Source organism: Amblyomma americanum, chromosome 9 (assembly GCF_052857255.1).
Source record: "Amblyomma americanum isolate KBUSLIRL-KWMA chromosome 9, ASM5285725v1, whole genome shotgun sequence".
Lineage (NCBI taxonomy): Eukaryota > Metazoa > Arthropoda > Arachnida > Ixodida > Ixodidae > Amblyomma > Amblyomma americanum.
Window position 1 is genome coordinate 61754353 of NC_135505.1, and position 17682 is coordinate 61772034.

The 17682-nt window shown below is 49.3% G+C and overlaps 1 protein-coding gene across 1 annotated transcript; it reads left to right on the forward strand.

Annotated features, from left to right (window-relative positions):
• Window positions 1-1345: 1345 nt before the first annotated feature.
• On the forward strand, window positions 1346-17385 carry LOC144103793 (uncharacterized). Its single transcript, XM_077636447.1, has 2 exons — window positions 1346-1940; window positions 15724-17385. The coding sequence occupies exons 1-2, from the start codon at window positions 1437-1439 to the stop codon at window positions 17365-17367; spliced, it is 2148 nt and encodes a 715-aa protein (XP_077492573.1). The 5' UTR covers window positions 1346-1436; the 3' UTR covers window positions 17368-17385.
• The last annotated feature ends 297 nt before the right edge of the window (window positions 17386-17682 follow it).

Here is a 17682-nt window from a genome sequence, read left to right on the forward strand (position 1 = left end):
GAGCGCTCATATATCCTATGGGATTGAAAAATACAGCCACCCATGGGGGACCTAGTTACTGATCCTCCTCTCGAGCGGTGGGATGCCGTGCTGGATAGCTCTGATCCCAGAACGCAAGTTCTGGCGGTGGAGTGGGCTGATAAAGTCGTCAAGGGCTATGTACTCTCAACCACTTAACGCGACCTCTTAGCACCAAACTCGTTCCGACGAATAAAATGATTTGGAATGAATTGAAATATATATACAACGAAGCCTCCGCAGTTCTACTGCCATCTGCGTCTATGGCGTGTGTGCGTGTGTGTTCCACTGCGTATATGCAGATGCCGCGAATACCCATGGAAACAAGCGTTCGCACTAGCGGCGGTGGGCAAGCAAAGCAGACTGACAGTCTCCGGCACCACTAATACGAGATGCTCAGAAACGGCACAAGAGGCGTCTATCGCCCTTGGCATCATTAACACCAATTATGATGCTATATACTAAGCGACTCTAAATTCACATTGCGCAATTATGCGAGGGGCAGAATTTTTCAGGCGGCAATATATTGGGACAAACAAAAAACTTTGAACTATTGAGTTGATATGAGTCCCGGATCACTCGGGGAAGCCTGATAACAAAGCGGCGCGCATCAAGGCTCGAGTATTCGTCAACTCAGCAGGGGATGTAGTAGTTACTCAGAGTTTGTCGAACGACGGCCTAGCATCATATCACGGCATTACTAATCATTTCAAACTAAAAGGAGGATCTTCCTCCTCCAGACAAAACCTTAAACAAGAAGCAGGAGACCGCCTGGAGGCGACTCCAGACGCGATCCTTCATGACTCCTATCAAAATTCTATCCCGGTACTTACGACCGGGAATCTATACTATGTGGCGAAATAGTCAGTTACGATAACATATGGTGAAACTCTAAAGAGGAGCCGCCACCGGAATCTCTGACCCAAGTTCCTACTCTTGGGAGACAGTGTTGGTCAGCTCAGACCCGGGCGTTCGATTCAAACATGGGCCATTGTATGGGCTACTCAGGTCGCTGCCAGCCGTGGGCTCATAGCTACCTAGCATGGATCATCTCCATTTCCATTTTCTGACGAAATAAATGTTTTGCAATCCAATCACTGGAATGTGTATACATGTTACAGTATCAAAGCGTTTTGTGAGCGTGGCCGGATGACGTTATCAGACGAAGTATATATTTCATTCTTGTTCTGCGTAAAGCTTGAATTCAATTTTAGCACCTGTTCTGTCTAGCAGACTTCTTTTTTCTGCGCTGAGTTCTGCAATGGCCGAAACCAGCGGAATTTCCGGGCGCGTACAAAGAGGGCGATATCACGCATCCCTCCCTCGTGCCACAGCGACGACGAAGAGGTGCCGCCGAGCGAAGAAGGCGCGGCCCCCGCAGGAGCTGCGTTCGCCCTCGGCCCACCGCCGTCGCTGCCATGGCGGACGACGACGATGACTCCGAGAAGTCGTCGATGTCCTCGATGTCGACCGGGGGCGGCGGAAAGGAGAAAACGACAGCCGGAGGCGGCGGCGGCGGCGGCTCGGGCATGGGCCTCTGCCTCTGCCTGGCCTGCGTGCTAGCCGTCTGCGGTGCCGGGGCGGTGGCCGCCTTCATGCTCCTGGATGAAGGCGGCGGCAACAAGACGGGCAACGCGACCGAGGCCGGCAGTTCTGCGGGTGGGCCCGCGGGTGGCGGTTCGACCACCGTTGGTGGTTCAAGCGCTGCGGTCCCACCTGTTGACCCCAATAAGCCTCCTCACCCCAATCCCCCTCCTGACGCCAACCCGCCTCCTGACCCCAATCCCCCTCCTGACCCCAATCCCGCTCCTGGCCCTCCTCCGGACCCGTCGGGTGGTCGACGGGCGAACGAGGACGCCCCCAGACTGGACGCGTACGGACGCTTCGCCACAGACTCGCCGCCCAGTGAAGACGCTGGCGAGGTGAGCCCCGATCTCTTGCTAGATGCCATCATCCGTAGGCGCCTTTGATGTACTGCGCGAAAGAGCATAAACGACGGATCTGGGATGTGTAGAATAGTGCACCAATTAAAGCATGCGAGGAACCCTGCTGGCGCAGGCCCACACTGCTCGAAAAGTACAAGCATAAGCTTGCCGCTCGCTCGCCCAACCATGTGCTAGCCGTTCCGTCTAGCTCAATTGGTAGAGCTACTGTTCCGGTGAAGTGGTGTTCCCCGGCTCCAACCCCGGACCAGAACAGGTTTTTCTTCAACTAGGTTGTTTCTGACCGTATGGCTGCGCTTGGGTGGATGCCAATGAGTAATTACTCCCGTGTTACAAATCTATCTCGACCATGAGGAAAGCTATAGTGGGGCTTATTGTGAGAAAGTAGATGTAGTTATTAGACGTTAGTTTTGCAAGGAGTAAGCATCAAATAAAGCGAAATAAGGAACAAAAACTACAATAACAATTAGAAACATCAATAAAACGGCAGGAAAACATTTAAAAGCTCAGAAATAATAACCCAGCAAGAAAATACACGCATAAGGATGTTATTTCTTAGAGAAAAAAGTGATCTAGGTACAAATAAAACAGCGTTGCAATCGTTTGAATTAAGTAAGAGACGATGAGCATTTAATGGTGAACTGTAGCCTACTACAATGGTTAGCTGCTACAAATCCAGCTGTCCAACCTAGTTAGTGCATACTTTTGGCAGTACGCAACGCTTATGTCCAGGAAGGCTAAATAGAGGGGCCTGTTTTCCGCAGTAGCTATTTCTATGCATTGGGTAAGCACGAAGAGACTATCGTCTATTCGCCCACCACTTGTGAACACGTATTACTTTCTACCCATGACTGCATTTTTAATTTCGCCGCCTGCATTGCCAGCCTGCATATAACGGACGCTATCGTAATCGTTCCGAAGGATTATATGTGCATCTCAGCTCCTTTCCCTTCATAAATCAAATTAATTTTACTCTGTGTTCAGCTGTGCGGAATTTGCTTATATGTTATGACTGTTTCAAATGCTTTCATGACTTGCTTATTCGACAAAGTTAGTCGAGCAGCTTTATTGAAATTTTGTATATCCCCGCGGGTATATATGTAGGAATATTTATTTCGATCTTTCTCCAGTTAAGATTGGTCAGCTCTAAGCAGCTTTCTATTATGCTGGCCTGTGTTGCTCTTATTTGGAGAGATTATCTATCGTCGCTCCTAAATAACTCAGCTATAACTGCTGTATTTCTTAGCGTCGTCTCCCTCTAAACATTTCTCCTCGCCATCTTGAATCTGTTCCTGATTTCTTTCATTCTTTTTACACAGCCAGCTTATATGGTTCCAGAATTTGCTTGGCCCCTTTTACTTGCATCGATAACTTCAGCCAGTCCGCGATCAGTGGACTGCTTTATTTCACCCTGGACGAGGACCTGCACTTGCTGTTTCTTTTGCCGATAAGATTCCCATTTTCGGCCTGTTTCCTCCTCAGATAAATGCGCTTTCTTTGTTTCTCTGTGTTTCCTTGAATCCACCTGTCGTTGTTCGATGGCCTCCCTACTTTCCTTATTCCACCAGCTTCGTGGCTCCCTCTTTCCTCTCCTGTGGTTTACTCCTTTTACTTGTTTTATATTTGTACTAATGAGCAGCTCTAACTGATTATAATCCAACTTTTCCACGGAGCGTTTCTCTGTTGCTTTCTCTATGTCGGCCTGGCATCGTTCAGCATGTGGCCGTCCTCGGAAAGGTGTGTTGTAGCGATCACAGAATGGCAACGTCCCGAATTAGCTTAGGCTTGGAAGACGGAACGGAAGAAAATAGTGAAGAGGAAGTCCATTAACGAGTTAGCGGTATGAGTGAATATAGAGGAATTTGGGAAGTCACTGCAGAACAGATATTCAGCTTTAACTGAGGAAGACAATCTTAATGTTCATACAATGAAAGATAATCTGACGGCTATTATTATGTAGTGCGCAGTAGAAGTAGGCGGTATGACCGTTCGGCAGGATACCCGCAAGCTATATCAGGAGACGAAAGATCTGATTAAGAAACGTCAAAGCACGAGGGCGTCTAACTCTACAGACTGAATAGAACTAGCAGAGCTATCTAAAGTAATAAATAAGCGCAAGGTAGTCGACATAAGGAAGTTTAATATGGAGAGAATCGAGCATGCTCTAATGAACGAGGTAGCCTAAAAGCGGCGAACAGGAAACTAGGCATAGGTAAAAACCAAATGTATGAGTTAAGAGACAAGGAGGGCAATGTAATTAGCAATATGGATAAGATAGGTAAAGTAGCCATAAAATTACACAAATCAATACAGTAGAAAACGTAATCAGGACGCTAATGAGGAAGGCAGTAGCACACAGCAATGGTACATCCCGCCGATAACGAAAGAGGAAGTAAAGAAAGCTTTCGGAGCAATGGAAAGGGGAAAAGCAGCTGAGGAGGATCAGGTGACAGCAGATCCGTTGAAGGATGGAGGGGAGATTTTGCTAGAAAAACTAGCCACCTTGTATACGCAATGCCTTTCGACCTCGGACGCAGCAGAAGCTTGGAAGAACGCTAACATTATCTTAATTCATACGAAAGTAGACGTCAAGGCTTGAAAAATTACCAACCGATGAGTTTACTGTCCGTTGCCTACAAAGTATTTACTAAGGTAATCGCTAATTGAGTCAGGGCAACCTTAGACTTTAATCAACCAAATGATCAGGCAGGCTTTCGTAAAGGATATTCCACAATGAATCATATTCACACTCTCAATCGGGTGATAGAGAAATGCGCAGACTATAACCAACACCTATATATAGCCTTCATTATGAGAAAGCATTCGACCCAGTGGAAACCTCAGCACTCATACAGGCATTGCGGAATGAGGGTGTAGATGAGCCTTATGTCAAAATACTCGAAGAGATATATAAGAACAATGCAGCTACCATAGTCCTCTATAAAGTCAGCAATAAAATTCCAATAATGAAGGGCGTCAGGCAAGGAGACACGATCTCGCCAATGCTATTCACCGCCTGTTTACAGGAGGTATTCCGAGGCCTGAACAGGGAACAGTCGGGGATAAGAATTAATGGAGAATACCTAAATAATCTGCGATTCGCTGAAGACATTGCCTTGCTGAGTCATTAGGGACGTGAACTGCAAATCATGATCAATGAGTTAAACAGGCAGAGCAGAACGGTGGGTCTACAAATTAACATGCAGAAAACCAAGGTAATGTTCCACAGTCTTGCAAGGGAACAGCAGTTCACAATTGGCAGTGAGAGCCTGGAAGTTGTATAGGAATACGTCTACTTAGGGCAGGTAGTGACAGCTGATCCTGATCATGAGGGGGAAATTACTGGGAGGATAAGAATGGGGTGGAGTGAATAGGGCAGGTTCTCTCAGATCATGAATCGCAGTTTACCAATATCTCTCAAGAGAAAAGTATACAACAGCTGTATCTTACCGCTATTCACCTACGGGGCAGAAACGTGGGGGCTAACGAAAAGGGTTCAGCTTAAGTACAACGCAGCGAGCCACGGAAAGAAACATGATAGGTGTAACGTTAAAGGGGCTGCGAAACAGTGCTTGAACGGACGCCGGTTACACTTCAGATTGATTCTTTATGTGACACAGACGCTGAATCAAAAAGAATGACAAAAATCGATGCAAAGGAACGGGAGATATTCAATGAAGAAATTTCAAAATACAAGCAAACAAAATGCTACCCGCAACTCGATTTTAGCGCAGCTTCCCATTCCCATTTCACTCTCCCAATGACGACACTTAGTGCGACCAATCAAAACAGCTTATCTGAGCACGTGGCGGAAGTATGCACTCCATGGTTGTCTGTCCTCTGCAATTCGTTCTTGCCAAGGCTGGTAGCGCTGTATGCACGGTTGCAACAACCATTTGAACGCCCAGCTGACTCGGCGATGCTTCACCGTCACGCCGATGGCGCAGAAGGGAACACTAAGTGGCGTTCCCTGAGTTATGGATCCGAACGCGATCCGAACTGGATCCGAACTCGAGCGCGAGATACTGCGACGGTGTGACAGCTTGCGCAAGATATCAGACACATTTAGCATAGCGCGTACCGCTACTGCTTACCGCCTACCATTGCCCGCCGCTCCTAGCGGGCTGGTTGGTCACGGCGAGCAAGGAGCGCGCGGTGTTGACGGGCGCGTGGCGCCATCTGGCACCGCCACCCGAAGATCCTCCACAGACTGACGATGCGCACTGCTAAATGTGAAACGAACGGCTTTTTTCTTTGCATTCTTCCTTGGGACTGTAACGAACGTTGTGCAATGGCTCGATCAGATCGATTCCGCAAAGCCGTTCTCAGATACATAAAGAGAAGCCATAAGTGTTGTGTGCTAGGTCGTAGGATGTTTACAGAGAAGCGCAAAGTACCCCGATGCAAAACATAGCCAGAGCTTCTGGTGGTGTGTTTTTGTTTTACTTGCTTTACAGTGCTTTTATCTAAGACAAACAAGTTGGTTTTGCTGATGTAATATAAACACAAAAACTTGAAAAAACGTATATATATTTATTAACCCAATTAGAAGTATACTTACTGTTTGTCCAATCATAAAGCTCTAGCTAAGTGATGTCATATCCACTGCTAAAACCGCCACTGTATGGTGACACCGTTAGCGCCATGAATTTGTTTTTGCGAGCTAATTAAAATATTAAAAACCAGAGTATACGCGGTACGACCGATGCTAATAGCATCACTATAACTCATTATATGCAACCAGGAGGCAAAACAATGCACTGATTATGTGTTTCGGGGCCCCTAACGTTAAGAGACCGGAAGTGGGGAGAGTGGGTAACGGAGCAACGCGTGTTAATGCCATCCTAGTCGAAATAAAGAGGAGGAAATGGGCTTGGGCAGGGCATATACTGCGAAGGCAAGATAACCGCTGGTCCTTAGTATAGGTAACGGAGTGGATTCCAAGAGAAGGCAAGGGTAGCAGGGGGCGGCAGAAGGTCAGGTGGGCGGATGAAATTAGAAAGTTTGAAGACATAGGGTGGGTGCAGCTGGCAAAGGACAGGGTTAATTGGAGAGATATGGGAAAGGCCTTTGTCCTGCAGTGGGTGTAGCCGCGCTTATGATGATGATGATGATGATAATTTGGTCTTAGAATTCGCCATTTTCTTTTTATGGAGGAAAAACGCTAAGGCGCCCGTGTGCTGTGCGATGTCAGCGCACGTTAAAGATCCCCAGGGGGTCGAAATTATTCCGAAGCCCTCCACTACGGCACCTCTCTCTTCCTTTCTTCTTTCTCTCCCTCCTTTATCCCTTCCCTTACGGCGCGGTTCAGGTGTCCAACGATATATGAGGTAGATACTGTGCCATTTCCTTTACCCCAAACCAATTATTATTATTATTTTCTTTAAACACATTTTCACTCTTACACTTTTAACCTTGTCACCTCTCTGCTTTTGAGCCACCAATCTAGCAATAGAGGGCGCTGGCGTCACCCATGTTTACGAAGAACAAAACCGTGCGTATAAAAACACCGTCTTTACGCGGTTTTGTTGTTTGTAAACAAACATGGGCACTCATGATGATACTCGCCCCAAAGCGCTTCCGGTGTCAATGGCGCGGCGTTTGAAAAGGTTTGCACTGGTGCAGACGGCACATGTCGCGCAGCGATCTAAAAAAATTGGCAGTGGTTTGGCTCTTCTAAGCCTAGTTAAAGTGAAACCATTACACTTTGCTACGCTTGGCTAGAATGGATTGTCATGCAGTCCGGCAGAATTATTAATCGCGTTTTTGCATCTAAGACACCTTTTATTGCTTGACACATGTCAGGCGTTTTAGGCACACTGCGTTCGGAAGTGCATGCGAGAGCGGCGACGCCTCCTTTGGCGAACGCCCAGTCACGTGCATAATCACATGACCACATCTGGTGAAGCAGCGGTCGGCGCACCGCAGTCGGAGCATCGGCGCGGCGGTGGTCAGAGCTGCGGCGAGTCACGTGGTCTGACGTCACAGTCACACCTCCGGCGCTCCTTCTGCTGAACGTCAAACTGCAACACCCGGTGACCTTGGGGAAACATGTGGCGTAGTGGAGCTCTCGCTTCAAAAGCGCTGATGCAGACGACTCGTGTCTCACTAGTTTGGATAAGGCAGCGCAGCAATCCAAGGATTCCGTGCAGGACACGGCAAGAGCGCGGCATATAAATATTTACTTTGAGATGGCGGCACGTGACGGCCAAGGGAGAGAGAGTGCAAGAGTCGAGGCACCGGTACACGTGACGCACCAGCTTTTGTTCAAGCAGAAAGTGTTCCGGGGCTAAATCAGAATGTTGCCAGAATATAAAATGTTCAGCAGAACCGTGTATAAGAAAACTATCACAACAACACCTGAATCTGCGGTCGAAGTCTTCTCTGCGCTGCAAAATGGCATTGCTTCAAGCGCCGATACATCGAACTGTGGCGTCGATTTCGTGAAAATCGCCAGTAACTCAAAGCTATATGCCAGGTGTTTCAGCGCCGAATAAATTTTTTTAAAGAACAGGTTTCTTAAAGGGACTATGCAATAAATTAACTGAGACTACGTAAAGCAGACGAGAGATAGGCATTTAATCACTCGTCACCCCAACGCATGGATTTTTAAGCTAGCATCAATAACAACGAAGATATAGACGATTAAAAATTACGCTCCTCCTCTCCCCCCTCAACTCGTACACGCGGGGCACCAGACAAAAATAAAGAAAACAGGTCTGGGACTGGGCCCCGCCTTTGAATATGTCGTCAGATGACGTTCGCTTTGCAACTTCCGGTTGTCGCTCCTAGCACCCCAGCAGCAGCGTCGGCGGCGTGGCGGCATCTCTCCGGTCTTTCTTCGCCTTCCTGGATTGCGGCGCGCGTCGGGTTTCTTTGCTTGTCGTCTGTTGTAGTTAGCAGTAATAAACCCGGACCTCAAGGTGCGACTGCTCGCTCTTACGGCGTGATGATGGGCATCGAGCCCTATGCGTGCCCACGAAGAGCCGTGCGAGTGGCTCTGGAACTCCCGACAGAAGGAGGCGGCAGAGGAAAATTGAAACCATATGCGCGAAGGCAATGCCCTGGCTCGCGCTTGCCCGAGAGGGTCGCGCGGCGGCACGAGCAGACGATTTTCACGGCTACCGGAAGTGTGCCCGTGACGTCGTGGCTGCCGTGGTTCCAGGGAATGAGGGGGGTTGGCCGCTAGGGGGCCGGCATGATCAGACGTGTCTCAGCACAGCTCCATGCTTTGACGCTGTTATCGGGAGAAATTCTGCCCATCGACTGAAAACGAGTGAAGAATCGGGTGTCGGAACTCGCCGGGAATACGAGGATACGAAGTTTTCCACCAAGTGAGTCCGATTTTTCGAATAATCCAGGATTTTTGAGGCGAAGCGAGCTAAGCCTAACAGCGTGAGGAGCAGCAACGCCACGGCGCGCGGCACGAAGAGCGCGGGAAATTTGAAACGAGGGCAGCCATCATGGAGGTGGTTGAAGGTGACGAAGTGGACCCGCGGGAGTTCACGGCGCCGGGACAGTGGTTCCAGTGCAGAGGGAAGAAGGTTGTCCCGCTCGAGAAGAGCAGGAGGGAAATCGAGGCCGAGCAGTTCAGGCTCCGGCAGGCCGGAATAAAACTGGCAGCATTTTCAGTAGAGAAACAGGAGGCACAAATACCGGAGGGAGCGGACAAGATTATTCTCCGACCCAAAGGTGGACTAGATAGACTCCTTAAACGTGGACCTGCATACTTAACAAGAATGATCAAGGCGTCGGCGGGCGTGAATATTCAGTAAACGGAAGAGGAAGACATCGTGATACCCAACACGAAACATTCCATCCTCATCGCTACGACCAGTGAGGAAAGGAAGATGAAATACGTGAGCATAAATCTAATAAAGCTGGGGGAGGAAGAACAGGTGCCAGTCTTCGCCTACGTGGCCACTCCGGACGGCTGCGGCAAGGGAGTGGTGCACGGGGTGGATAGGATTTTCACCCAAGAGGAGATCATGCAGATGCTGAGGCACAAGGCAAACCCGGAGGTTATCGGGGTAAGAAGACTCGGGAAAGATTCCACGACTATATTAATACTCTTCAAGGAGGAGAGAGTACCGAGGACAGTCATCCTTGGGGGAGCCCCGCACAGATGCTACCTGTATAAGAAGAAATACGAAGTATGCAAGGCATGCGGAAGACTAGGCCATAGAATCGACGTGTGTCCAAACCCGGCAAACATCAAATGCCGTGGTTGTGGACAGGAAAATCCACCAGAGGACCACACCTGCAAGCTGAAGTGCCAACTCTGCGGGAAAGATCACATGCTGGGGGACAGCAAATGCAAGCTGATCCATCGTACACCGTACGAAATCAAAAAGAGACACTGGGAAAAGAAGATGAAGGAAGAAGCGGACACGGGGGGAGCAACCAACCGCATCGCAAAAACCCAAGAACACCAGAGCCGCCCAAGGGCCAGACCAGACGGGGAGAAGGAAGGATACAAGCCCAGGACGAGTTCCTTCCCTCGACTAAGAGAGGAGCAGCGGACAGCCTCCAGGGGACGAAGCTCTTCCAGAGGGAGGAACCAATCCAGGGGAAGGAACCAATCCAGGGAACTGTCGAGCTCGAGAGCCAGGACCCCCAGTCGAGCCCGAGGCGCATCAACAACCCATAATGGTGAGAGTAAAGGCGTGAGCTTCGCAAGCACGGTTACCCAGGGCGGAAATATTAAGGACAAAAAAGACGAGGAAATAGAAAAATTGACAAACATTATTAAGAGCATGAATGCAACGATCCTTAGTTTAAAGGAGGACATACAAAATTTAAAAACAGAGCGCAATACAGTGACGACTCAATCTCAAACAAAAGCAGGCGGATCTAAAACAGCGGCGCCCAACAAAATCGAAGGCGACCCTCTTAGCGCTCAAGCCGACAGCAGGGGTGCGGAGATTAATATGATGGTCGAGGGTACCTCTCCACCCCCATCTAAACGCAAAGTCAGGGAGAAAAACTACTCAGACCTGACAATGGATGAAAAGCTAGAGAAATTAAATGTGAAACTGGAGAAAAGTCTTAAGAATTTTGCTAAGGAAAGAGACAGTAAACTTGAGGACTTAGCCAATCAGATTCAACAAATGCAGATACAGATGCAAAATCACTTTCACCTCATCACGGAGGCGCTCCAGCAATTAAAGGGGGAAACCGCCAACCTAAATGCGAGAGTGACTCTACTTGAGGAGAACATGACAAAGTTGAATAATGGACAGGCAGCCCAATAACATCCAAATTTGGCAGTGGAACTGTCGCGGGTATCGGCGCAAGCGACCGGTATTGCAGACCACGCGGTCGCTCCGCGAATCAGCCCCCCTTGCTATAGCGTTGCAGGAGACCGGTGGCCCGGCCAAATTACAAGGGTATCGCGCCTTCCACAGTGGGAAAGGGGACAAATCGAGAGTTACAACACTGGTTCAGAGAAACGTAGCAACGATCGAACACGAATTAGAGGACAACGTCATAGAAAACGTCTTTGTAGAAATTCTAACAGGTAAAAAGGAGGAATCAAACACTTTCCTACTCAATATTTACAGCCCACCGCGACAACGGAAGGTCCGCTTCAGGGCGATAATGAACAAGGCACTTAAAATAGCGGGGAACCAGCCGCTAATTATAGTAGGGGATTTTAACGCCCATCACCCGGAGTGGGGGTACACTAAGGAAGACGCAAAGGGGAGACAGTTGTGGGAGGACACGCATAACCTGGGGATAACATTGCTAACTGACCCGTTACACCCCACGCGGGCGGGGAACAGCATTACCGCCGATACCTCACCGCACCTGACCCTGATTAAAAATGTAGAAACGACGCAATGGATAAATACGGAACTCAATCTGGGGAGCGACCACTCAATAGTGGAAACCACGGTTGAAATCAGGAGTAAAGTCAAAGGAAAAGTGTTTCCGGACGAAAATCACAGACTGGGACCGATTTAGAGAGATTAGGGGGAACAAAGACATAACAAAGATAGAAAATATAGAGGACTGGTGCGAAGCGGTAAAGAAAGACACCAGGAAAACAACTAAGACGCTAGAAGGAGAACAAGCTCCGGAAATAGCGGATGCCCGACTCTTACACATGTGGGAGGCCAAACGGCATGGAACGTCGACTTAAAAGGCAAGGTAGAAACAACAAAAACATCATAAGAAGGTTGGCGCGTCATAAGAAAGAAATAGAAGATTACGCCTTTAAGCTGTGTGAACAAAATTGGACTAACAAATGTAGTGACATGGAAAGGAATATGAATCTCCCCCAGACGTGGAATATCCTAAGACATTTATTAGACCCTGACACGTCCAAAACACAAGCACGAGTCAAAATGGCTAAAGTTAGACACGCATGCGAAGAACAGGACGACGACATATTCATGAAAAAACTCGTCGAGACATACATAGGTGACACGGAAATTAGAGAGCTACCCGACTACCACGGGATTCCAAATGAGAAGTTAGACGCGCCCATCACGACAGCTGAAGTAAGGGCGGAGATAGCGAAACTCAAAACCAAATCGGCTCCAGGGCCAGATGGAGTCACGAATAAGATGCTCAGGAACTTATATGACAACTCGATAGAGGCCCTTACCAGCTACATGCAGGATTGCTGGGAAAAAGGGGAGATCCCACCGCTGTGGAAAGAGGCTACCGTGAACCTGATTCCAAAACCCGGGAAGCAACCGCAGCTGGAAAACCTCCGGCCTATATCACTCACGTCATGTGTCGGAAAGTTAATGGAACACATCATTCAGACCAGAATTTCAAATTTTATGGAGGAAACAGAGAAATGGCCAGACGAGATGTATGGCTTCAGGCCCCATCTGAGCACACAGGACGTCATGCTGCGGCTGCAGCACGACATAATTCATTCCAGAACCAAAGACGCCAAAGTCATTATGGGACTAGACCTAAAAAAGGCCTTCGACAACGTCAAGCACGAAGCCATTCTGGAGGGGCTCCAGCAGGCAGGAATAGGGCTAAAAACCTATCGTTATATCCGAAATTTTTTAACGGACCGCACGGCGGTTATAACTTTCCAGGAAATACAATCCGGCGTGATCAGGCTGGGTAACAGGGGGACACCTCAGGGATCGGCACTGTCACCCACTCTTTTCAACATGGCCATGAGAGGGCTCCCGAAGGAATTGCGAAAAATTGGGAACTACAACTTAAACTACAGCCTGTACGCGGACGACATCAATCTCTGGATCAACAGAGGGAGCGACGCAGAGATCAATCAAACGCTGCAGGCGGCAGCAGACGTCATCTCAAAGTACGCGGAGGACAGAGGACTTAAATGTTCGCCTGAAAAATCAGAAATCTTCGTGTATAATGACAAGGCACTCAGGAACAAACCTCCCTCTGACCCACAGGTGTACGTGGAAGGAAGGGAAATACCAAAGGTAGAGACAATACGAATATTGGGCCTCCACTTACAAACACATGGGAGGAACACGATCACAATTAACAAATTAGAAAACCACGCGACCCAGACATTAAACCTCATCAGGAGGGTCTCACGTAAGGGAGGCGGCCTCAAGGAAAAAAACCTCCTAAGATTGGTACAGGCCTTCATCATTAGTAGAGTGGGCTACGCCACGCCATATCTGAACCTAAAGGCAGATGAGAGGAGCAAGATAGACGCGCTCATCAGGAAATGCGTAAAAAAGGCCCTAGGGCTCCCAATCTGTACATCGACGGAGAAGCTACTGGCCCTAGGACTGCATAATACGATTGCAGAAATCGCGGAAGCGGTTAAAACCTCGCAACTTGACTCAGCACGACGCGAGTGGGAAGAGCTACGCTAAGTAATCTTGGAATGGCCACAGACAGGGGGCAAAAGGAAAGGGTCGACATTGACAGGGAAATCAGGGCGCACCTAAGAATCCCTGCCCAAAAATATGCACCCTGAGTTTAATAAGGAAAGGAGACAGAAAAGGGCGGAAGCGATAGAAAGAATATATTGGGGTAAACCCCGAAATGAAGTCGCCTACGTAGATGCGGCAGGGGACAGACACAGTCGATACATGACCATAGTGGCGGTAGATGGGGAGGGCACCCTCATCACGGCGGCCACCATACTAGGGAAAGAAACTGAGATAGCGATCGCTTGCGCTGGCACCAAAGCTAGATATATTATTAGCGACAGTAAGACTGCAATCCAAAATTTCAGCAGAGGGAGGATAAACCCTCTCACCACCAAAATTTTAACACAAGGAGTGATTGATAGGACGATCAACATCATCTGGACCCCGGCGCACGAATCTGTCAGCGGTAACGAGGCGGCCCACAGTGCAGCTCGAGATTTCTACCTCCGTGCTGTACACGATGGGTCGGCTCAGGCCGAACATGATAGAGAAGGGCGATTAATCTCGTATCAAGAGATTACAGAACACTACAAGCAATGCCGGAGGTGTTTTCCCCCACCAAACACGGCGTTAAATAGGAGTCAGGCGACGGCGTGGAGACGCCTGCAGACTGGAGTATACCCAAACCCAGTACTAAACAAACATCCGATCGGACTGCGAGGACGATAAATGTAAAAAGTGTGGGGCGAGAGGAACCCTCGACCATATAATTTGGGAGTGCGCTTACTCCCCAGGCAGGGCGCAAAACATTAGCAGTAGGGAAGCCTGGGAAACCTTGTTGCGGAGCTCGGACCCTGAGCTCCAAATCACCGCCGTCCAACTGGCAGAAGAGGCCGCCGGCGAAACCAACCCGGCCAGCATCGAATGCGACCATCCCGTGCGGCTGGGCCACTCCTAAGTCCTCTCCCCTGTAAAGGGGGGTGAGACAGAGCGGCCCAGGCGGTGTGGTCTTTCTCTGTTGGACAATAAAAGTTTTCAACAACAACAACAACATCCAGGGAATGACAGCGTGTTATGGCCTGGTGACGTCTGGTACAGTGACGTCTTTCTTCCATGATTTTAGTTCCAAAATCGGTCACTACGAGCACACCAATCGGCTCGCGAATTAAAAAAAACACGTTTTTTTATTTATAATAAATTGCCGGCTCAGTTCCGAAGAGTTATGCTTGGTATGAATGCTCATTAGCATCACTTCTAAACATTGAAAACATTTACAAGCGACTTTGAATTCTTTGCATAGTCCCTTTAAAGTAAAACTGTCTCTTTCAGCATAGTATTACCAGTGTTGGTGGGCACTGGAAGATCGGTGAATCGGCTTTATTAAGTTAGAGTTAGGCGCCTAGTTGCAGTTAGAGATTTGTTGCCGGTCGTTAGTATAGCTGCATCAGTTTTTAGAATTTCGTAGCCGCGATTACCCTTGGCGCTGTGGATCGACTAAATTTGTCATTTTTCGCTAGTTACGTACACCGGAAAGGTTGTTTTGCATGAATGCTTTTTGAAACCTGATGTATTTTGGCGCAACGTAGCCAAATTGTCTCTATGCCTGTATATATGTCTGGTTTTTGTTCACTGTACCTATGTCGTATTTCTTCCAATAAAGTTCAGTTGTGAGCCTGCGCGCGTCCTGTCCACTTCTGTTTCTGTTGTCCGGGTTTCCTTGCGCAGCAACCCCCATTTTCAAGATGCACATGAGCGTGCTGCATAATACGCTTCTTTCTTGCACGGTGTGAAGTGATTAGCGAACAGCTCGCAGTGATGAAGTTGTTACTTCAATCTCTATGAATAGGCTTCGCACGTACGGCTCATCACATGGTGCTTGAAAACTAGAAATCACTTTACGCCACGATTTCTCAGCAACGTATTTCTCGCAGGGCGCCGCCAAGGTTCTCAAGGTTGCTGCCATAGGAAGGCAGCGACAGCATCGAAAGTCGATGCGGAGGCGCTTTCGGAAGACGGCGGTCAACCTGGTGGTGGCGCGAGCGGAGTCTGGCAAAAGCCTGCAGCGGCGTTCGGGGGCCGAGAAAGGCGACACTGAGCTCTCATCCAAGCGGGCCAGGCACATAACCAGGCAAGAAATGGGTGCCGCACGCGGTCTGCCGGCGAAGTCTACCGCCGCACGAAACCGGAAGCGACTGTCAACAGTCAGCGGCTTGCGGTCTCGGCGCCCTGGGCCTTCCCGCAACACGCCGTCCAAAAAGACTGCCACTAAGCTTGGGAAGCACGGCCAGTTGTCGCGGCGGCATAGCGCTGGCGTAGGCATCGCGGCCGGACACTCCGGTGCTAAGGCGGCCAAGAAAACTGCGTCGGCAAACAGGGCCGGCGTCGCGACAAACGGGTCTGTAGCCAAGCTCTCCCAGAAAGCAGACAAGAGAAAAGGCAGCAAGATGAACCTGACGGGTGGTCTCCGGGAAGGCTTAGCCAACAGAACCGTTCCTTCTACGCTCATTAATGGAACAACGAACGTCATCAGAGCGAACGGTTCTGTGCGAAGAGCTGACGTGAAAGCCATACCTGGCACCTCCACTTCTGGCGCTGGCAACAATGCGTCATCGGCAGAGAGGGCGGGAGTCGCGACAAACGCGTCAGTAGCCAAGCTCCCCAGGGAAAGTGTGGATGTCACAGAAGGTGGCAAGATCAATGCGAGTGGCGGCGCCGTTGGAGGCTTGACCAACGAAACTGCTCATCCCACAGCCTTCAACGGAACAGATATCATCAGCGCTAACAGTTTTTTGCGAAGCGCTGATGTCAAAAGCACACCTGGAAACTCCGCTGCTGATGCTAGAAAGAATACGTCGGCAAACAGTGCGGCCATCTCTGCGAATGGATCTGTAGTTAAGCTCCCCGTAGAAAGAGCAGACAGTGCAGGAGGAGGCAAGATCATCGTGACAGATGGCGTCCTTGGAGGCTTGACCAACGAAGCTGCTCCTTCTACAGCCTTCAACGGAGCAGGCAGCATCATCAGCACTAACAGTTCTACGCGAAGCAGTGCCCTCAAAATCAATCCTGGCAGTTCCGTTTCTGTTGCTAGCAAGGATGCGTCATCGGCGACAAACGCGTCTGCTGCCAAGCTCACCGAAGGAAGAGTGGACGCCGACGTCGCTGGTAGTGCCAAGGCCAACGTGATAGGGGATGTACTTGGGAGCTTTACCAACAGAACTGTTCCTTCTCCAGCCTTTAACGGAGCAAGATACGTTATAGGCGCTAACAGTTTCGAGCGAAACGTTGACGATAAAATCATACCTGGCAGCTCGGCTGGTTATCCTGGCAATGGTGCGCCATCTGCATACCGAGCGGGCATCGCTAATGACGCGTTATTAGCCAAGCTCCCTGACGAAACAGCGGATAACATAGCAAACGGCATGGCCGACCTGGAGGGCGGTGTGTCTGCCAACTTACTGCGGCCAAGAAACGCGGCCAGCGCAATGTCCTCTGCTGCACAAGATGGCAGCGCATTTCCCAGTCAGAGTAAACAAGAGGAAGCTGAAATCGATTGGGGGGCCACGGACAGGAAATAAAATTCGCAGAAATTAGGCCGCGGCGATGATGCACTGTGTAAGTTACTATATGGGAAAAAGTGGATTGTTGTACCATGTTCTGTCCAGTTAAAGCCATTGCACTAAGCTTTCCCTCAGGTGCAGTTCAGGAGTCCGCCTGGAGTGCGGCGCTAAGCGCTCCTTTGCTTTATAATTTAGCTCCTGATGTCATATCGTGGCCACTGGAATTATGTAGAGATGCAAACAATGGAAGCCGGTATGCAAGTTCGCATTGCAAAAATGGGCTCGCAGAGTATTATCATCCAGACTGCGTCCTCTGCAGGACAGAGGCCTCTT

Bases quoted from the DNA above. Each gene is read 5' to 3' on its own strand.
- LOC144103793 (XM_077636447.1), top strand. From the start codon at position 1,437: ATGGCGGACGACGACGATGACTCCGAGAAGTCGTCGATGTCCTCGATG. The intron at 1,941-15,723 runs GTGAGCCCCGAT...TATTTCTCGCAG, and splicing joins CCAGTGAAGACGCTGGCGAG to GGCGCCGCCAAGGTTCTCAA.